Source organism: Oncorhynchus tshawytscha, linkage group LG04 (genome assembly GCF_018296145.1).
Source record: "Oncorhynchus tshawytscha isolate Ot180627B linkage group LG04, Otsh_v2.0, whole genome shotgun sequence".
Lineage (NCBI taxonomy): Eukaryota > Metazoa > Chordata > Actinopteri > Salmoniformes > Salmonidae > Oncorhynchus > Oncorhynchus tshawytscha.
This window is the reverse complement of record NC_056432.1, coordinates 46,366,448-46,389,238: the sequence shown is the minus strand read 5'-3', so window position 1 is coordinate 46,389,238 and position 22,791 is coordinate 46,366,448. Positions and strand designations below refer to the sequence as shown.

At 43.7% G+C, this 22,791-nt stretch overlaps 1 protein-coding gene across 5 annotated transcripts in view; it reads right to left on the bottom strand.

Moving 5' to 3' along the window:
• The window catches only part of LOC112249540 (tight junction protein ZO-2-like), a 103,594-nt gene that overhangs the window by 4,881 nt on the left and 75,922 nt on the right, over positions 1–22,791 (bottom strand). For all 5 annotated transcript variants that reach the window (XM_042320808.1, XM_042320807.1, XM_042320804.1 and 2 more), the window contains exons 3-19: positions 22,649–22,773; positions 22,387–22,489; positions 21,160–21,784; positions 19,126–19,229; positions 18,712–18,865; positions 14,368–14,464; positions 13,972–14,120; positions 13,661–13,724; positions 12,901–13,051; positions 12,548–12,656; positions 9,903–10,122; positions 8,712–8,896; positions 7,716–7,811; positions 7,546–7,625; positions 5,700–5,910; positions 4,993–5,093; positions 173–397 (exon numbers count right to left, since the gene is read on the bottom strand). In XM_042320808.1, coding sequence (XP_042176742.1) covers positions 173–397; positions 4,993–5,093; positions 5,700–5,910; positions 7,546–7,625; positions 7,716–7,811; positions 8,712–8,896; positions 9,903–10,122; positions 12,548–12,656; positions 12,901–13,051; positions 13,661–13,724; positions 13,972–14,120; positions 14,368–14,464; positions 18,712–18,865; positions 19,126–19,229; positions 21,160–21,784; positions 22,387–22,489; positions 22,649–22,773 — 2,799 coding nt within the window. The remainder of the gene's footprint in view (positions 1–172; positions 398–4,992; positions 5,094–5,699; positions 5,911–7,545; positions 7,626–7,715; positions 7,812–8,711; positions 8,897–9,902; positions 10,123–12,547; positions 12,657–12,900; positions 13,052–13,660; positions 13,725–13,971; positions 14,121–14,367; positions 14,465–18,711; positions 18,866–19,125; positions 19,230–21,159; positions 21,785–22,386; positions 22,490–22,648; positions 22,774–22,791) is intronic.

Below are 22,791 nucleotides of genomic sequence, written 5' to 3'. Positions count from 1 at the left end.
GGTGTAATGATGTGTTTGAACTGTAGAGGGCAGAATAGATTCTTACAACTAACAAGGCTGTGAGGTTAGGACATCACAATACATGGGCTACATGGGCTGCTTATGGGCTGTATGTGCGTGTTGTTAACTATGCATGTGTGTGTGTGTGTGTGTATCGCTATGTATCTCTAACCTCCTCTGCCAGCACGGGCTCAGAGGAGCGGCTGATAGCGGACACGTGCAGTTGGTCAGCCGGCTCGTTGTCCAGCTCGTTATCCGTGTAAGCCCCACCCTCATCCGCCGTGTCATCGTAGTCGCTGGCCAATCGGCTGTCCATGCTCAGGTAGTCGGCTGACATGGCTGACAGGTATGACATGCGGTCGTCATGGAGATCAAGGTCCATCTCCGTCCAGTCCAGCTAAAAGAGACACATGATGGATCTTGGTGTACAGAGAGGAAGCAGAAACAAAAACAAAAACAAAGAAAGAAAGAAAAGAAAGAAAGAAGAACCGAGCTGTAGAGCACCAGTGGTAGAAGGATTCACACACAGTGAGCATGCTCACAACACAGGACCCAGGAAATAGAGCAAAACACTTTTCACCATCTTAAAAGTGATAGAAAAGGCTGAGTACAGTATGAAGAAACTAGACTAAAGTATAGTAGTACCAAGGCATAGTTAAGATTGACTAGTACACAGAAGTATACAGAAATAGCTTGAAAGGAAAGAACAGTGAATATGCTATACAGTTGAAGTTGGAAGTTCACATACACTTTAGCCAAATACATTTAAACTCAGTTTTTCACAATTCCTGACATTTAATCCTAGTAAAAAATTCCCTCTTTAAGGTCAATTAGGATCACCACTTTATTTTAAGAATGTGAAATGTCAGAATAATAGTAGAGAGTAATTTATTTCAGCTTTTATTTCTTTCATCACATTCCCAGTGGGTCAGATGTTTACATACACTCAATTAGTATTTGGTAGCATTGCCTTTAAATTGTCTAACTTGGGTCAAATGTTTCTGGTAGCCTTCCACAAGCTTTCCACAATAAGTTGAGTGAATTTTGGCCCATTCCTCCTGACAGAGCTGGTGTAACTGAGTCAGGTTTGTTGGCCTCCTTGCTCACACACGCTTTTTCAGTTCTGCCCACACATTTTCTATGGGATTGAGGTCAGGGCTTTGTGATGGCCACTCCAATACCTTGACTTTGTTTCCCTGGAGGCATTTTTCCACAACTGGAAGTATGCTTGGGGTCATTGTCCATTTTTTTTCAAGGTCAGTCTCGCAAAAAGACGTCTTCTTGTGTTCTAACTACCCGCTATTCAAAGCGTTCTGAACAAATTAAGGGAATCGTTCACAAACATTGGCACATTCTAAAATCCGATTATAGTCTCTGTAAGTTGTTTTCGGACCTTCCCTTGGTCGTATTCTCGCGGGGCAGAAATCTCAGAGACCAATTGGTACTCTCTGATTTACCACCCCAAGATATTCCTGAACAACGTCTATTTGCGCCCCTACTGGATGGAAATTACAAATGTAATGGCTGTGCTCAATGCAATGGCACTTATAAATGTAGATACTTCAAACACCCACAAACAGGGAAATTGATCCCAATCAGGGGTTATTATGTGCTCCACTAAGGCAGTTATTTATCTTAGAACTTTGTGGTAAAAATGATACCCATGGGCCTTAACTTACCCAGTTGAGGCCCACTTCTTGGAGGCAGGCCACTCGATTTCGTCTCTGCGTTATGTTGGCATCAAACATGTCACCCTCCCTAGGAGAGGGGGTAACCTTGATAATTTATTGTTAAAATGAGAGGCTGCCTGGATCTTTAACTTAAAGACCCTTGCTCCCTTCGGTCTCAACGTAGACTTTGATCTGAAGCCATTATTGTGACTTTGCCATTGTAATTGTTTGTAAGCTTGTGTAGTTGAAAATGAATTTATGATCGTATGCTATCCATTTGTTGTTTGTATGCTGTTCTTTGTATGCCATTTTAATATTTGATAATTAACCAATGATAGTAGGCCACTCTTGGCCATGATTACAGACACCTGTGTCTTTTGACACTATATAAACGTGTCATCCCGCAGTGTTTGTGATTATACCCTGATGAAGACAGCTTGGCTGTCGAAATGTTGGTAATTAAATTTTAGCTTCTGATCTCCTAGAGTGTACGGCTCTCTTTTATTTTTAATTTCGAAGATGTCTTGAGATGTTGCTTCAATATATCTACATAATTTTCCTTCCTCATGTTGCCATCAATTTTGTGAAGTGCACCAGTCCCTCCTGCAGCAAAGCACCCCCACCACATGATGCTGCAACCCCCGGTCTTCACGGTTGGGATGGTGTTCTTTGGCTTGCAAGCCTCCCCCTTTTTCCTCCAAACATAACGATGGTCATTATGGCCAAGCAGTTCTATTTTTGTTTCATCAGACCAGAGGACATTTCTCCAAAAAGTACGATATTTGTCCCCATGTGCAGTTGCAAACCGAAGTCTGGCTTTTATGGAGGTTTTGGAGCAGTGGCTTCTTCCTTGCTGAGCGGCCTTTCAGGTTATTGTTGATATAGGACTTGTTTTACTGTGGCTATAAATACTTTTGTACCTGCATCTTCACAAGGTCCTTTGCTGTTGTTCTGGGATTGATTGGCACTTTTCGCACCAAAGTACATTCATCTCTAGGAGACAGAATGTGTCTCCTTCCTGAGCGGTATGATGGCTGCATGGTCCCATGGTGTACTTGCGTACTATTGTTTGTACAGAATGTGGTACCTTCAGGCGTTTGGAAATTGCGCCCAAGGATGAACCAGACTTGTGGAGGTCTACACATTCTTTTCTGAGGTCTTGGCTGATTTCGAAGAGTGAGTTTGAAGGTAGGCCTTAAAATACATCCACAGGTACACCTCCAACTGACTCAAATGATGTCAATTAGCCTATCAGAAGCTTCTAAAGCCATCACATAATTTTCTGGAATGTTCCAAGCTGTTTAAAGGCACAGTCAACTTAGTCTATGTAAACCTCTGACCCACTAGAATTGTGATACAGTGAATTATAAGAGAAATAATCTTTCTGTAAACAATTGTTGGAAAAATGACTCATGCACAAAGCAGATGTCCTAACCGACTTGCCAAAACTATAGTTTGTTAGCAAGACATTTGTGGAGTGGTTGAAAAACAAGTTTTAATGACTCCAACCTAAGTGTATGTAAACTTCGGACTTCAACTGTAGATTTGAAGTAGACAGTAAGACAATTTTACAGAACATGATTGAAACATGTACATAATACAGGGTGAAATAGTACAATAAGTATATTAGAGGATAGGAGTGTAGCAGAATATACCCACTGGGCAGACGTCAATTCAACGTCTATTCCACGTTGGTTCAACATAATTTAATTGAAAGGAACCGGAAACACTGTTGTTTCAACCAGTGTGTGCCAGTGGGTGGCATGTGTAGGGTAGAGTATATTATAGGGTTGTGAACGTTTTAAAATTCAATGGTTAAACGCTAAGAACAAAACCCCTTACTGAAAACAAAATGTGGTTGTTTTTGTTGACAATATTTTAAACGACAGTGCAGTTATCACAAAACTACCACTAACAGATCCCGACCATCATCATAAAGGGAAACATTTGAACAAATAGGCCTACCTAATGCAACAACGATGGAACGTTAGTAGGGGACATGCATATTTCAAATGATTTGCCATGGATATATAAAGCCCTCCGCACCTTATCGTCAGTAAGAGTTGAAAAAAAAGCACAGATTCCATAAATTATTGCAGTTGCTATGCAGCCCTTGTCAAGGCCTACTTGAATTTGTGAAGTAATTAGCTAAATTAACGACTGCAAGACAATTTCAGCCGTGACTAGTGCTACTGAAACAGGTGCGTCTTTCTCTCTCATATCACCGTTTACGTCCCGTTTCAACGGGGTGTTACATCTGCGTTGCTTTCTGTTTGGGGTTGTAGGCTGGGTTTCTGTAAAGCACTTTGTGAAATCTTCTCACGTAAAAAGGGCTTCATAAATACATTTGATTTGATACCCCTTTTATAATGGGAGTTGAGACATCGCCTAGGAGTTAACAGCATTAACCTTTTTAACCAGTAGATACCCGCATTTGGCGCGTTTTCTTTTGCCCTGTGTTTAATCTGTGAGCTTAAACTTGGTAGGCAGGCAGGCTGAACATAAAACAAAGTAGGCCATTAATGAATATTCTATTTGGCTTCATCAAAAATGTTTTGTTGCATATTTCAGTCAGGAACCTGGCTAGGTTTAGGAGGGGTTGTAACCTATTCTAAATGCGACACTAGCAGTCCGTGGAAAAAAATAAACAAGACAAATCCATTATTTCAAAAGTGCAGCTTACTTTTAATCAAGCAGTACATTTTGAATTCATGATAAAGCTATCGTGGAATGTAGCTTGTCCATAGTAGGCCTAATGGGAGTTTGGGTGCGCAGCACGCTTGTGTGTATAGGGAGCGGTCGAAATTGAGTAAGACACGTAATGGAGGTAAAAGAGGATCGGGATCGGTGGGTCCCCTGTGGGACAGTTGAGCTAACGTAAGCTAATGTGATTAGCTTGTGGTTGTTAATTTAAGAGAAGAACTGTGATCACATGGCTTGGTTTCTTTTTGGTGCGAGTCACTCATGCACATAAGAAATGGAAGGAACACTAGAGTCAACGTGAATTAACGATCGACTTCGGGACAAAATTTCACCTGCCCACTCGGGAAGCCACAAAGCAGATTCCAAATAACTAAGCCTACTGTATGACTTTGGTAAGAATTCATCTTCCCTTAGCAGTCATACCATGCAATAGGATTTCATGTGGAATTTTATCAAATGTTCTTAACGTTTTAACGGAAAAACCGATAAGAAAATGGCAGTTTAAATGTTACAAAAATGTTTCAATTTGGCACATCCCTAGTATAGTATAGTACATTATGGTACAGTACATTATAGTACAGTATCCAGTGTATGAGCACTGTATGGTGAGTGTGTTTACCTTCCCCTCAGACACCCATACAGCCTGAGTCTGCTGCTCCCTGATAGAGTCCTTCACACTGCCATACCACGCATCGTTGGCCGAGTTCACATCAATAGTAGCTGTAGGGAGGAGAGCGCCGGAGCGAGGAGGAGAGGAGGGTAAAAGAGAGAGAGAGAGAGATACAAGGGAGATAGAGGAAGTTGAGCGAGAAATAAAAAGAGGTGGAGAGAGAGGATTGGGAAAGAGAGGGAGAGCAGACAGAGGGAGAGAAAGAGTGGGAGAGAAGCGAAAGAATGGAAGAGAAAGGAAAGAAAAGGGTGAGAGATAATAGCACGATGGATGAGAAGAGAACGAGTAGAGAGGGGGAGAGAGGGAGGGGGGTGTATCAGCACAAAAAATAGATACAACAGATTATCCCTCATGCAGGAAGATCTTGTGTTCTATATTTGGCTGCTTAACTATTTGTTTATTGACGTTAGAGATTCGATAGTCATCTACAGAAATGGGTTTAACATGAATCACTGGCCAACTACAGGATTGTGTGTGTGTCAGATAGTGATATACACACACAGAGAGACAGAGGGAGAGAGGTCAACTCACTGGCCAACTACATGGACACTCCTGAGGGTGGTAGATAGAAGTAAATGGTGTGTGTACGCATGTGTATCTGTTTGCGTATCTCTGTGTAACTGTGTGTGTGAAGCGGATCCATGTGTGTGACTAACCAGTGAATAGGTGAGAACAGGTCTTCCTCAGTTTGACAGCCTGTTCATATAGTTTCCTAGCGCTGCGGTTGGAACCAGGTATCACCCTCTGCCTCATGGCCTTAACCCCTGGTTTACTGTCTGGGTTGAAGAAGATGACGATGGGGTACCACTGGGTGTAGTTCAGAGTGTCCACCGCCTTGGGAGTCACATCCAGCAGGGCATGCTTGTCCTACAGGGGACATGATGGGGGACAGTGATTGAATGGAGAGAGAGAGAGACAGATAGAGGGGGACAAAGTGAGAGAGAGAGAGAGAGAGAGAGAGGGGGGGGGGTGAAAGAGCGAACAGTGGTTCACAACCTTTTTTGAACTGTGGCACACCTTGATGGGATTTTAACATTTGTGGCACACCTAAAATTTCTGTATCAATGTATTGGTAATTGCCATCTTACTCGTACTGCAAATAAACTATTTACAATCACAAATGCTTTTTGATAGATTAAATAGCCTAGCGTTTATATGAACTGCATTTGGGCCTGCATTTTCATCCTAGTTTATTGATAGGTGTGAAATGCACCACATTCATCTTGTTTAATTTGGGGAACCCTAGTTTAAAGCAAATTTCCTGCAATTCTACATTGTTAAACATGACATATTTTGGATGGTAGACTATTTAATGATAATAATGATGGAAAAATTAAGTCTAGCCTCGATTTGACAATATTTCCAATATATATGTAACATGAACTATCAATTATTATATGGTATCTTATTCAGTACACCTGGACAATAAGTTACAAAAAGTAATGCTCTTGTGCAGTTTTCAAGTGAATGGCTCAATTTAATAGCATTGATTGCGACAGAGTCAGCATTGTATGAGATTACTTGTAAATCCGGTTGAGAACAAAGTAGAAAAAGTTTTAAGACGGACTTCTGCACATCGTAGCTCAGGCTTCGGAATGTCATAGTGACAAATCAAAGATGTGCATCAAAGTTGTGTCTTTTCTTGTGTATATTACTGTTCATTTCTATCATAAAGCGTTACGGAGAAATGCATCGCTATACATCGGTTGCTAAAATCGGGATTTGGTTCGGTGGGCAATATGTCAATTATTGTGGCCAATCCTCTGGATCCCCTTTAAGCCGGCCCTGCTTTGATACGACACGTGATCGAAAGACCGTTAAAAATGACAGCCCAAATTGAATATTTCTGCCACTTGCCTACACACAGGCACAAAAGTAGGTAGATGAAAGGAGGCTACAGTACCAACATTGCTAGGGATAGATTGCGCTGCCAGTCTTGGTATCTCAATCTGCAAAATTTGCCTTTAGTCATCAAAGTCATCGGAAACAGCTTCTTTCTGTGTCATGATTAAAACCGCATTTCGCTTTCTATTCAACATGTCCTGCGATGTAATCAAGTTCTGTGTGATTGAAATGTGTCAGCATTATTTAAGGGGGAATTTGGTGATGTTGCGCAAAAACATGTTATTTGCGGTTGTTCACCATCAATTAGTGTTCCAGATTGATAGATACACCATAAATTAGTGTTCCAGATTGATAGATACACCATAAATGTAGTGTTCCAGATTGATAGATACACCATAAATGTAGTGTTCCAGATTGATAGATACACCATAAATTAGTGTTCCAGATTGATAGATACACCATAAATTAGTGTTCCAGATTGATAGATACACCATAAATTAGTGTTCCAGATTGATAGATAGATAGATTAATAGATTGATAGATACACCATAAATTAGTGTTCCAGATAGATTGATAGATAGATTGATATACAGATTGATTGATAGATATATAGATAGATTGATTGATAGATAGAGAAAGGGAGAGAGAAGCTCTTACCTGCTCAATGATCTGGCGGATGGTGTTAAGTCTCACCACTCCTGAGGATTTCTCCGACCCGGCATCTTTAGGCTCCGTTTCTGACAATGGACAGAGACCGTGTTATTCAACAAATGACTAGTGTGACTCAAGACAGACAGAGACAGAGACAGACAACGTGAGAGACTCACTGGCGATGACAAACAGGTCAGGCAGCTCGTTGGCTAGCTTGTCATTGGCTGCATCAGCTATAGGACCAAACAGAACCACAGGACGTCTGAAACCAGCTACAGGACAAGAGAGGAGATGATGCTTTAGACAGTCACTCCTTTGCAGTAGTACAACATGACGATCATTACTGGGTTTTTTATCATGCACAATATTGGAGGCCATGTATAAATGTGTGTGTGTGGCGAGGGCTGACAGTGGCTAATAGTTAAATCAATAGAGACATTTTCTGTTTTATCATCAAATGTCACGTTTGAGTGAGGCGCGTGCATCCCGACATCAAAAATCTCTGTAGCAGGATAGCTAAACATTGATGTTCTCTAAGGAACATTCTCCTCTCCCCCTCATCCCTTTTGCCATCTCTCCCCCTCTCCCTGTGGTGTGTATTTCCTGTGTTTAACGTGACGACCCACACACACTCTTCTCCCTCTCCCCTCTCTTTAACTCTCGATTTTTCCCTTTTCTGTGTCACTCCTGTGTGTGTGTGTGTTTTGTTTTCTGTGTTACCTAATGCTGGCCTGCCCCTCTTTCACCCCTCATTCCTTCTTAAAACGCTGTCACCCCCCTCCTCCCTTCGTCAATTATGTATTTCTCCTCAACTCTATCTCCCCCTCTCTCTTCCCACTCCCCCTCCAGTTTCCTGTGTGTTTCCCAATTTTGGCCGGCATCTGTATCACCTCAAATCTCCACTCAAATCTGTATTCCTCTGAAACACTTCCCGCCCCTCCCTTTCCTCCCTTTTTAAATTATTATATATATTTTTAATTTAACCTTTATTTAACTGGGGAAGTCAGTTGAGAACAAATTCTTATTTACAATGACGGCCTACCCCGGCCAAACCCGGACAATGCTGGTCCAATTGTGCGGCGCACTATGGGACTCCCAATCACGGCCAGATACAGCCTCCCTCTCCATGTGTGTAATTTCCTGTGTGGTTTCCCTGTGTTGATCAGACCCACCCTCTCTGAGCACGACTCTCTCGTACGCAGGGAAGCGTGTAGCGATGGGTGTAGCGCTGACATCCTCTCTGCTCTTCCTCAGCTCCTTCCTCTTGGCTGCCCTTTGACCTCTCAGACGCCAGAAGTCGGCACGGTCCGTGCCAGCAGCCTTATGGGAGTTCTGTACGCTCGCCATCTGATCAGCCCTGGGAGAGAGAGGGGGAGGGAGGGAGAAAAGGAGCAATAAGAGATGGGGATTATGAGGAGAGGTTAGAAAGGTGAGAAGGGGGGAAGAGGGGTGATATGTTTTGAAAAAGCGATGGTGAAGTCAGCAGTGAGGGCAGTGTGTTGGGGTGAAAAAAAGGTAAGTGGGTGTGGGAGAGGGAGAAAGATGAACCAAGACACGTGTGTTTACGATAAAAGACAGAAAATAAACACTCTTTCAAGTTGTTTCAGTTCAAATAACTTCCCACAGCCAAGGTCTGAGGATTTATTCTAAGAGAAGGGAGAGCACATGGAAGGAGGAAAATGGGGAGGAGAGGAGGACATTAAAACAGAGGAGGAGGAGATGTTGGTGTAGTGGCAGGTCAGATGAGTGGTGTGTGTGTGTGTATGTGTGTGTGTGTGTATGTAGGGATCAGGGGGAGACTCTAGTTAAGGGATCATCACCTAGATTGAGCTGCGGCCCGCCAGTTGGGGAACTCTAGTGTGTGATCTAGGAGTGTTTCATCCCAATGTGGGAGAGAGATGGCTCTGATTTGACTGATGTGGTTGAACACTCCCGACAGTGAACTGAAGGCCAGGGAATCGTATCGGTCCTCTAAAAGTTACTATACTAGGGCCCAATCCTGACTTGAGAAATTCTAACATAGTTTCCTCCCAGTCCATGCTCTAAGGACGATGTCTTGGACCTGAGCTAACTGTTAAGGTTACTCCCTCCCATTCCATCTCATCTGCTCTAGTTAGGGATGAAGCCTCAGGGATGATTACCTGCTCTAGCCAGTGATGATGGTTTAGGGATGATTACCTGCTCTTATTAGGGATGATGCCTTAGGGATGATTACTTGCTCTAGCCAGTGATGATGGCTTAGGGATGATTACCTGCTCTTATTAGGGATGATGCCTTAGGGATGATTACTTGCTCTAGCCAGTGATGATGGCTTAGGGATGATTACCTGCTCTTATTAGGGATGATGCCTTTGGGATGATTACCTGCTCTTATTGGGGATGATGCCTTTCTCCAGCAGCTGTTTGTCCTTGCCGGTGCGGATGGCCAGCCAGTTGCCCAGCTTGCCATCGTAGAGAGTGTCCACCACTTTGAAGATCTCCCCTCTGGAGAAGGCCAGGCTCTGGGGAGCCTCCCGCTCATACTCAAAATGAGTCCTGATAAAGAACGAGTCCCCTCGACCAGATACCAGGATGTCATTGTAGACTGGAGAGAGGGAGGGGAGGAGAGAAGGAGAGGAGGAGAGAAAGCGAGAGAGAGCGAGAGGAAGTGAAAGAGAGATCAGGCTTCACTCCTTGCTCATACTACAAATCCAAATGTACAATAGCACGCACTGTACATCAGTAGTCACCAACCCCTAGTTCTGAAGAGCTAAATGGCATGCAGAGTTTTGGTCAAGCCGAGCACTAACTTTCCTGAAAACGCTGTAGCTCTCAACGACAAGGGTTAATGAACGCCAACGGGAACATTTGGTTGCTACAAATGGTTCCTTACGACCAATGTTCCATGTCCCCCTTTCCTTTCCATGTGCGCCCATTCAGTCACATTCTCTACGGATCACACTTGCACTCCACTACTTCCTGATGACAAAATTAATTTTTCTGCTGCTCTAAGTTCACTACATACTTCAGTCTGAGACTGCCATCGTTGAAGTCGTTTGTGAAAATGTAGGGTGTTTTACAAAACAAAGTAATCAGTGATTGGATTATCTCTAACCAATCAGAGTATCAAAGCCAATGATGAATTTTCAAAATGCAGCTTTACCCACATATGTTCAAACCATCAGTTTCTGGGATCAATCAGAAGGGTTAGAATGAGTTTGCGTTCTAGAAATCGTCAGGGAGGTACTCCGATCCAGAGTCATTGCGGAGAAGAAACTAACATTCGTGGGCGTGGTATAGCGTTTGGCCGGAGCAAGAAGTTTAGGTAGCCAGGCAAACACCACTACCCCCGAGGCACAATCTCACACCAAGGAGATAGGGATTACGAGGAGGAGAGAGAAAGAGAGAAAGAGGGGAGAGGAGAGAGAGAGCGACGAGGGAAAAGGAGAGGGAGAGTGAGGAAGAGAGAGAGAAAGGGAGGAAGAGATGACAAAGGGGTGAGATAAAAAGAGAGGAGGGATGAGAAAGGAAGAGAGAGATGGTGACAGTAGAGGTCAGTCATGCCTGTCCTCTCCTAGGCTGGCTGGCTGTCTGCTGTCTGTGTGTGTGTGTGTGTGTGTGTGTGTGTGTGTGTGTGTGTGTGTGTGCGTACGCAGAGTTGTAGTACAAGATTTGGTGGGGTTCCAAATTCAATAACGTTCCCACAGCGCTCCCCGACAACCCAGCTGCTAGCTTTACACAGCCTGGCTTGCTAATAGACCGCACCTCCCACAATTCACTGCTCCCTGCTTGCCTGCCTTTTTGTCTGTCTGCAGATGAGGCCCCTGGTCCCTCTCACACACACAGGATGCATCCCAAAAGTAGTGCACTACAAAATGAAATAGGGTGCCATCATAGTTAAACAGACACAACTAAGCACCCACACAAACAGGGACATAAGGTTTATAGGCTAGTAGTATACACATAGTTCACACTAACACAGTTTTTAAAGATTCATTCATTTAAAGATTAACTTATGCAGTCCATAGTACATACATAAACCCTAACACAGTTATACAGAGACTCGGTTTGTACTGTACATGTTACATGTCACATTTCAGGGGCAATGGGTTTATGAGGCAATGTTCTCATTACGTAACTTGTGTGTCCCTCTCTCTGTGTGTGTGTGTGCGTGACTGGCTGTAACTGGTTTCTGTGCCGATGGGCAACAAGCTGCTGTCTCTGTATCACACTGACACAAAGTTATTGTGTATGTGTGTGTGTACTTGTCTGCATTTGTGTGCGATTTGTGCATGCATGCATGCGTGCGTGTAGCCCTGGGGTCTGACCCGCAGTGTTTGTGTAATGAGTAGAGAGGAGCGTGGAGAGGACAGTGTGCACAACTCTGCACACGGGGTTATTCCACTGTTCACTTTAATCCTCTCATATCCTGCTGCATATAGCACCTATTCAACTAGACTGACTAAGAAAAAGGACTGACCCACTCTCCCTTTTCTTTTTCCACCTAGCTGTTCCACATTGTTCATTTGTAACTCGGCCCAAGTTTAGTAGCTCCGTTAGGAAGCATGGCGATTGTAATGCCAGGGTAGTGGGTTCAATTCCCAGGACCATCCATTTGTAAAATGTGTGCACGCATGACTAAGTCAGCTTGGATAAGTGTCTGCTAAATGGATTATATTATTATTATATTATAAATATTATTATATTTTTGTCTTGTCAGGAAACATTTCATAATTTAGTGAACGCTACCATATTCCCCTGAAATGAAATCAGATTATGTGGATAACTATGGAATACTGAGGGGCAGTGTAAGATAAGCGCTTTGGAACTCTCTGGAAAACGATAGAAGTCAAGAACCATAGAAGTGTATATGGAACCTATGTCGTATATGGAACCTGTGTCTAGAGCCCTCTGAAGTACTATAGAACCAGGAAACTCTGGGAACCCTGTGAAACACGAAGACCAGAGAACTCTTTAGAACTCTGTAAGACAATCTCTAGAACCTTGTAGCCTCACTCTGCAAGCCTCACCATCAGGTTTACTCTGGGCCAGTATGGTGACGTCCTCTCCTTTAGGAATCTCCAACAGGAACAGAACAGCCTCTTCTCTCACGATGCCTCGGAAGTCAACGCTATTCACCTGCACACACACACACACACACACACACACACACACACACACACACACACACACAAAGGGTTCATGGGGAAATTAAGGGTTGTTTAATTGGCTACAATTCAAAATATGAGTCTCCAGTTATCAACACAACAGCTTTCAGAAAGTTGGTGTTGACTTTACAGATGTACAGTATTTGCCTTTGGTGTACAGGTTTTGTATTGAACTCAGATGTTCCAATGCCGTTCACTGTGCCAAAGATGGTTACCTTCATGATTTGGTCTCCTGTGCGTAGCCCCTCCTCCTCGGCAGGACTACCCTCCTGGATGCCTGCGATGAAGATGCCCACATCGTTACCCCCCGCCAGCCTCAGGCCCACACTGTCCCCCTTCTGGAAACTCACCATCACTGTGTTAGCGCTGAATGGAAAGCAACATTACAAGTGGTTACATTAGGATCAACTCTATTGGTGAGATGCTTTGGAAACAAAAGGTGGTGGAACTTTCTTTACCCCAATTGAAACACTGGCTTAGGAACTATCCTTTTGTAAAAAACAAAAGAAATATGCAAAAAACCTATGTCATTATCAATTTAAGTTCTGTCCCTTTAAACTCAGACTACATGGAGCTAGTTGTAGGTAACAGAAGTCCTGATCAAGGTCAGACTACGAGGCAGTTAGTCTGCAGCTAGTTGTGTATTCTAGGTTTCACCTGCAGTAGAGAGAAGAGGGTTGAGACACTCCTTCCTTCCCTCAGACTACAGACAAATAGTGCCTGTCAGCACACCCAGCCCAGCGCTAGGAGAACGTAAAAATAACCCTCCCTCCCTACGGACACACACACACACACATAAACGCATGCGCACACACAGCAGAGAGATGGAGCCATGGATGCATCATGAATATGAATGAGGAAAGGAGAGGAAAAGAAAGGAGAGGAGAGTCCACCGCTGACTCTCCCTCTTTCCATGTGCTCGCCTGGTCAGTGTTTCTTATAGGGCACTATAACTCTGGACACCGATCTACTCACCCATAGAGCTCTTCATCCTCTGGGCTGGGGCGTAGCAGAATCTTAGGAGTAATCTTTGCTGACGCTGGTAAACAAGAAACACACATACATGAACACATCTAAACAAATACTGATGGGTGAGTTCTCATCAATGACCACCCATACTGGTTGATTACATACTCAATCAATGACAGGCTAGATAATGCCAGGCTGAAAAGCTGTAGACTAACACCTGGTTACGAATGTTATACGATTTAATTTAAACAGGGCGTAGGTAGGATTTGAGGACACTTTTCTAGATGCATTGTGGATAAAATATGCATTGTGGGTACCTGGTTGCTCGTCGAGGCGTGGCAGCCCCTCTGAGGTCAGTATGGCAGGGCCCGGGGCGTTTGGGTCCTGTAGGGGGGGCACCCTAAAGGGCGAGGCCATGGCAGACATCTTGGCTACCCTGGGAGAGTCTTCCAGGCTAGTTAGAGGTCTGGGTGTGAGGGACACAAACTGGATAGATTGGACACTGTAACAAGAACTGTAACAGTACCTCACTGACCTATTCTGAAGCTCTCCTCTCACATCCATCCACCCACCCACCCACCCTCCCTCCCAGGACAGGTTGGACACTGGAACAATACTGTAACAATGTAGTGGTTATATAACACAGTACAGGTAACAACAACTTTAATAATATATATTCATCAACAGACAGGTTCTCCCACCCCCCCACCCACCTGGGGTTCTCTCTCTCGTTGGAGGACTGGGAAGATAGGTCCGACTGGCGAGATCTACGGTCCTCCTGTGGGGAGTAGGACTCCAGCTCTGAGATATCTGAGAGAGAGACAGAGAGAGAGGGAAACATACGAGATTAGAGAGACAAGGAAATCGTATGGACTGTGTTCCCTTCACCAGGAGAACTTGTACACCAGTGGAAACCTGATTGGTTGCCCCAAGAAGAATCACCAGTCCCCTAGGTGTGTAGGAGTCAGATATAGGTAGAGTTAATGAAGCATTCTCTGCCTCTTTACAACACGCTCTGAGTGACTTCACAGTATATACAAAGTTCTGTACTATACTGTACGGTCCATCTAAACCACAGTAAATACTGTAGAGTATATTAATGTCATTTTAAACCAGAGCATACAGTATACTGTCATTCTAAACCAGAGTGACTGTTGGAAATTCTGAAGATTTGCCAAAGTCCTTAAAAAGGCATACTAACATACAGTACATATAGTATTTAGTATGCAAATATGATTTCTGTGACTCATAACAACTGAAGATGTTAAGTTTCCAGATCTGTTGCTATGTATTCTATGACTAGATAGATATGTAGTAGATTGTCTGTATGGTTTCATAACAGTGAAATTAAAAGGTAGTGAGCACCAGATGTCACACTAGGCCTTAGTACACTACTGACATTTACAGAATGGACTGTACAGTACAGAGATCTAACAGGCCTCAGTCACTTCGTTCTGTCATCTCTGTTCCTGTTCATTCCCTCTGATGTCTCTGCCAATGAGAAGCCTTTCATTGGTCTGTCATGGTTTTGATCTTCTAAAACTGTCTCGGTCCTAGATGTGGGACTCGGAGCAGTGTTCTAAAGAGTAAGAGGAGAGAAGGGGGAAGAGGGAGAGTACAGAGAAGCCTGTGGAAAAGAGGAGCTTTTAACAGGCTTTGAGAGGACCCAGGTGTTAGAGCGAAAGAAGGCGACAAGAGAGACTGTGAAACTGCCCTGTTCAAAATATGCCATAGGTCGATAGATAGACACATCATATCTAGTGCCCTGTAACCTAACCATGAAAAACCCCAGGCCCATAGCACAGAGTGTTTTCAGGTCAATAAAACCCTGGGCCCTAAACTATTCCCCCATAGCTCTATGGCTTTAGCACTGTCTCGGGCGTAGCAGTATATTCAGTCTCACTCCATTACCAAATACATTTTTCACATTTTATTGTTCAATTAGAAAGTGATTTAAGTGAATTTGTTAGTGGGGCCGACCATGGTGATGTTTCCTTGGGACAGTCCATTAAATCTCTATTAATTAAATTACAGTTAGTCATTGAGACAGACTGTTACTGTAACACGTGGTGGTCTAGTGAAGAGCAGTGGAGGGGAAAAAGTGATGACTCCATGGTCCTCTCAGGGAGAGAGAGAGAGAGGGGAGATGGGAGAGAGGGAGATTGATGGAAATATGGAGGGAAAAGGACCATAAGAGCGAGGGAGTGAAGGAGCGATAGCAATGGAGAAAGAAAGAGAGCGATAGAGGGAGGGAGGGAGTGGCGAGGGAAGTCGTTACTGTGAGTGGTGGTGTTGCATCTGAAAGTGCATGATCCTGTTGCATCAACACTCCTCAGCTCCTGTAAAGAACTTCAGACAGACACAGAGACAGATAGGCAGACATACAGACACCGAGGTAGACAGACAGACTGACAGACGGCTGAACAGACAGACATGCCTCTCATAACAGCAGATGGTATATTTCCAGCAGGAGAGCCACGCATACAGTCACAGGCGGGCTTATTGACGGGTGGATTGAAACATCGAAACATGAAAGCCACAAACAGGTAAAAATGAACACAGCTAGTTGATTGGTTGGTTGGTTTAGCCGGTGTGCATGTGTGTGTGCAGTGATGTAGTGGTGCCTGGAGAAGTGGGTATGCTCAAATGTTGCCCAAACGCCTTGTGTGAAATTTTTTAAAACAGTGACAACCGAATGTCCTAAAATGATCAATCTCATATTGGTCTTTCACAGTCAGGCCAACCCAAGCAGTACTGTGCAAATGTTTAATAGTTGGCCTATTATTGAAATAGATATGAGACTATCAACCGAGTCAGAAATTCACATGTACAGAAACATTTGCATGCTTAAAACATAAATAAAAGTTGATCAACATTTTAAGCTAAACATTCTGATTTGTTCTATCAGTCATATTAATTGATACAGTGTATACCTCCACTACAATACTTTGATAAGCAGCACAGGGATTAAGAAGTGAGTATACGCAATGCCCACAAAAAAAGTGGTTATATGGTATACACTGTACCTGCGTATACCCTCAGTTGTGTAGTGGAGGGTCTGTTTGCTAGATTGAGGGTCTGTTTGTTAATATGTACTGAACAGAGTGGTCTGTTTTTGTACTGTGTGCGCTGCCCCCTCCCCTCTCTGCTTTCCCTCTTCTCTCTCCCCCCTCTTTAATCAGAGTACTGGCAGAGGCACTGGCAGGGGCACAGGCTAGGCGGCTAGGACTTTGGCATGGGAGGAAAGAGAGATATAAACAAACCAAGCTAAAAGAGAAATAACAGGCCGATAAAATCCACCATCGGAAGGTTTTAACTCCGGAGGGAAAGCACGCAGGGTACTTTAGAGTAAGGGTTGAGATTACGGTCTCAGGCACAGGTCCTCCAGGACCCCTCCCCATCCCATCCCGACAATCTCAACTGGATTATATGGAGGGGTGGGGTGAGAAAGTAGTGGCGTCGGGATGTTTAGTTTATGTGGAGGGGTTTCTAGATAATAGTGGAATAAGGAATTTACTGAAAGACCTCATCCAAAATGAATGGTTTATGAGGAGACAAGGCAGTAAGGATGCAGGCAGTAAGTGGGTCAGCCAGTGATCATGTTCTTCTCTGTTCTCTATCCAAATCCTCAACTGCCCTCCTATTCCCTGCCTTCAACCACCCACTACTTCCTGGTAATCCGCCTATCAGAGCTGGTTTGCCGTGACAGGAGACAGGCACGGAAATCAGGTTTGTTTTCATAGGCTGGCCTGAGATCAGTTTATCACACATACCATCACAATGACAGGAGGATACCATGTCTGTAATGTTAATGATTAGCCCTGAAAATGAAAATAATACTTTGTATGAAATGGTAATGTTGTATGTTAAACTATGGGTTAAAATACTGACAATTATTCACTAAAATCCTAGTGTTCAACTCCTGTTAATACTGAAAGAAGAATATTAATATGTTGTTACAATGGTTATAATGATGCGGTAATCGTACCCACTTATACTGTACAAGACATGGTTCTTCACGCAATTCCAAATCTTATTTGGAATTGAAATGTAGCTATGTTTTTACCCCTTCTAAGTTGTTGCATGTTTTTACTAATGACAGAATACGCTCAAATATGTATCAAAGCTATAGATAGAGTAAAACAATCACTTAAAGTGGTACAAAGCTTGTACTGCGTGAACTTTTAAGTACAACTAAAACCACAGTAAAATATTTGTACTAAATGTACAGTAAAAAAAATGTGATATTTGTTCCATTGGCATTATTCAACCTACTGTCCTTAATAAATCACACAGTGCAAAATAGATAGTGATTAAAATATTTTATTGGTTTTTAGGAAAATATTAAAAAGTTAAAGTTTAATAGCAAAAAAGGAAGTGCAAAGTGTAAAAGCTTTACAACTTGCAGTAGTGTAGTGGTTGGCAGAGTTCATTTTACAGTTTAAAGGCAACCAATGCAAACATTACTGTTGTGACTCTCTTGGGTGGTCCTTCATCTAAAAGAATGACATTTTATCTGGAAGAGAGAAGACAAAAAATAATTTCTCTTTTGTAGGTTACGATTGAGGAAATCTATTTTTGTTGTCAATACTTTATATTCATGGTCTGTTTAACTTCCTAGTATGAGAGTAAACGTCCAAAATGTTTACCGTTAAATAGCGTACTTAGGCTAGTAATGACCCACTTTAGGTCACTATGTCCTGTCTGTACATTAAGAACATTAAGTCAACTAAGAATGGACTCTATAACCTCTGTGTGTGTGTATGACAGCTGCAAGCAGAAACGTGACACTTTCCAATTTTGTGTCCCATTTGTATTTTTAACCCGTTGAATGCCAGATATTTTTACTGCAACAGGGCCGTGGCCTGAGTTGGTGGCTGTCTACTCTGGAGGAATGTTGAAATAATGCCATTGGATACTTTTGAATATCGTTTTCTATTGAAATCAAACCTGAGCAAACTTAGATATCTTCACCTAAATCCTAAACTGATCAGTATCAGATGTAATACGTTTCCTAATTGACCTTTTTAACCTGCAATCCCCAGTTAGCCACTCACCATCAGGTTCGGAGTCGGAGTCTACGAGGGGCGGGATACGGATGAGGATCTGGCGGCGGTCTCTCTGGACGACCAGTTGGAGTTTTCCTCTAGACTTCTCTATGAGCTTCCCTGCATCGTTCAGAGACAGGTTCTCTGTTACTGTCCCATTGATCTGGAGCGAGGGAGAAGAGGAGCGAGATGGGAGAGGAGAGGACAGGAGAGAGAGAGAAGGAGAAATGAGATTAGTGTAAATGAGTGTTAGATGAGTAGTGATTTGACAGTTTGGTGGGAGAGAGGATTTAAAATGTTCCTCTTTGGCAGCATCCTTCTTTGTAGCCATGCCAACGACGACCGATTGAACTTACATTGAGAGTGTATGTGTGTGTAAAGGAGAGAACAAGATATTAAGTGTGTGTGTGTGTGGTATATTACCTTGAGGATAATGTCTCCCTCCTGTAGGTTTCCATCCTTGGCAGCCAGTCCTGTACTGGTCATCTCCTTGATGAATATCTGACTGCCCAGACGCAGACCATACTCTAGAAACACAAACACACACACACACACACTTAGCTGCGGCAACCAGAGAACGAATATACACAGCCTGACCTTAAAACCACGTTCACCTCTGACCTTGCAACCTTACAGCACAAATAAAAACGGACCTTTCCAAATCAAAGCAGTAAATATTTTCTGTGTCCCAAATGTGCCCTGGTCAAATGTGTTGCACTATACACTATACACAGTAGGCAATAGGGTGCCATTTGGGCTCCCTCCTTCCTGTGCACAACATCCCTTCTTAAGGGCGACCACTTATTGTAAAGGACCAGACATGATTTGTAATTGTATTTATTATGGTTCCCCATTAGATCCTGCCAAGGCAGCAGGATACTCTTCCTGGGGTCCAGCAAAATTAAGGCAGTTAAACAATTTTAAAAACATTACAATACATTCACAACAGATTTCCTCAGGCCCCTACTCCACTACCACGTATCTACAACAAAAAATCTATTTGTACGTGTGTGTAAATGAGTATGTTATCATGTGTGTATGCATGTGTCTGTGTCTATGTTTGTGTTGCTTCACAGTCCTCACTGTTCCATAAGGTGTATTTTTATCTGTTTTTAAAATCTAATTTTACTGCTGGCATCAGTTACTTGATGTGGAATAGAGTTCCATGTAGTCATGGTTCTATGTAGTACTGTGTTCTATCTATAGTCTGTTCTGGACTTGGGGACTGTGAAGAGACCTCTGGCGGCATGTCTTGTGGGGTATGCATGGGTGTCCGAGCTGTGTGCCAGTAGTTCAAATAGACAGTTCGCTGCATTCAATATGTGAATACCTCTCATAAATACAAGTAGTGATTAATCTCTCCTCCACTTTGAGCCAGGAGAGATTGACATGCATATTATTAATGATAGCTCTCTGTGTACATCCAAGGGCCAGCCATGCTGCCCTGTTCTGAGCCATTTGCAGGCAGTCCCTCTTTGTGGCACCTGACCACACAACTGAACAGTAGTCCAGGTGCGACAAAACTAGGGCCTGTAGGACCTGCCTTGCTGATAGTGTTGTTAAGAAGGTAGAGCAGTGCTTTATTATGGACAGACTTCTCCCCATCTTAGCTACTGTTGTTTCAATATATTTTGGCCATGACAGTCACCTCAACTTGTTACATTTCCACATTATTACAATATTTATACAATTTTATTACAATATTTAATTGAGGTTTAGGGTTTAGTGAATGATTTGTCCCAAATACAATGCTTTTAGTTTCTGAAATACTTAGGACTAACTTATTCCTTGCCACCCATTCTGAAACGAACTGCAACTCTTTGTTAAGTGTTGCGGTCATTTCAGTCGCTGTAGTAGCTGACGTGTATAGTGTTGAGGCATCCACATACTTAGACACACCGGCTTTACTAAAAGCTTGTGGCATGTCGTTAGTAAGATTGAAAAAGTAAGGGGCCTAGACAGCTGCCCTTGTGAATTCCTGATTCTACCTAGATTATGTTGGAGAGGCTTCCAATAAAGAACACCCTCTGTGTTCTGTTAGACAGGTAACTCTTTATTCACAAAAATAGCAGGGGGTGTAAAGCCATAACACACGTTTTTCCAGCAGCAGACTAATGATCATTAATGTCAAAAGTCGCAATGAAGTCTAACAAAACAAAACAATCTTATTATCAATTTCTCTCAACCAATCATCAGTAATTTATGTAAGTGGCAATATCGTCCGCTATTATCCTCTGTAATTTTCCATTCAAGTTGTCAGACACTGGTGGCTTGTCATTGTTGATATTCTTTTATATCTCTTCCACACTCATTTTACGGAATTCAAAATTACAATGCTTGTCTTTCATTATTTGGTTAGATATACTTGGATGTGCAGTGTCAGTGCCTGTTGCTGGTATGTCATGCCTAAATTGGCTAATCTCGCCAATTAAAAAATCATTGATCACAGCGTCTCACCTTCGTTGGGTCTGTTCTTGACCAGCAGGACGTTAACAGGTTTCTCCAGGGGCTCCAGGTCTCTAGCTCCTCCTCGGGGGAGGTCAGGAGAGGGCGAACGGGGCGGCTCACGGAGGTTGTCTCTACTTTTACTCTTCACCATCCTTCCCCCGGTACCTCCCCCATCCCCGTACCTCCCCCCTCCTCGCTCGTAGCTGTCTCCCCGGCTGTAGCTCCTCCCACCTGGACTTCCTCCTCCCCCTCGTCTCTCCCGGTCCATGCTCCTCCCCCGGCTGCGTTCCCGTGAATACTGTGGCCTCTCTGGACTGGGAGGCTCCCGGTCCAAGGCCCGCCCACTGCTGTTGTCGTGGTGAAGCTCTGGGCTTGGCGACGCCCTCTCTTTGCTCCTCCCCCGGCTTCTCCCCCGGTTGCCGTAGTTGGGGTCCAGGTAGCTCTTGTTGTCGGGGGTGAGGTCGCGAGGCTCGCGGTTGTAACCAGGACCACCATTGCCACGATGCCAGCCCCCGTCGCTCTGGTTGTCATCGGCATCATAGTAGCGGGTGGAGCCGAAGTCTCGACTCTCGGCACCAGGGGAGGGAGGGTGTTTCAGGGAGTGGAGAGCCACCTTCCGAGGTCTCTTCACCGTCTGGGACACACAAACACACACACACAGTTAGAGGCTGAACACTAGACTGCAGCATTTTGATCGAAAGGATCGCATTAGTTAACATGTAAAACAAAACACCCGTGAGACACACACACCGAGGCTGGAGCAGAGGCGGGGCAGGAGCAGAGGCGGGCAGGAGCAGAGGCGGGGCAGGAGCAGAGGCCATGACAGTAAGGTTAGTAAGATTATTTTTGGCTGTGCAGTGTTAAAGGAGCATCACCTGGAAAGAATGAGCTCAGCTCATTGGAGTGTAAAACACCTTGCTCGGCAGTACTGTGGCTGTCTGTATGGTGCTCCACTGTCACACTGCTAGACATATCTGAACTTGTCTGGTTAACTTTTTTTAACTGCTGGGCCAAATCATCTCTGGTCAAGTCTGGTCAACCATTATATCATTGCTATGAAAATCTATTTTTCTGGCCTATATTAATATGAATAAGTCTGGCCTATATTAATATTATATGATCCATCTAATTGCCAATGGAAGAACACAAATCTCTTGAACAATTGGCCATTGTTGCCAACCTTCTTCAGTTGGCTTCCTTCCTGCAATCTAACTAACTAACTACAGTGATACTCACTATCTTGGCGGTCTTCCCACATTTGCGTAGCTGCTGCACAGCGAAGGAATGAGGCACGTTGTCCATGAGGATGGAGTTGACTTGGATCACACGGTCATTTTCACTGGGGAGGGAAACAACAAACACAACACACAGTTCACCCAACACCTCAAATAAAAGGGTTCTAGGAGCGCACCTCAATAGTCTAAAATGGCTTCCTCTCATTGTGTCCTTCCTTTCTTTCATCTGTACTGATTTGGAGAAAAAAAGCAGTGTAACGTACAACAGTAGTCCATCAGCTGGTCCTCCCTGCAAGACATCTGACACGATGATTGACATCTCGCCATTCTCCACGTTGGGGTTGTCCCGCCCCCCCGACACAGCGATACCAAACCCCATCTTGGAGTCCTGCATGCAGGATACATA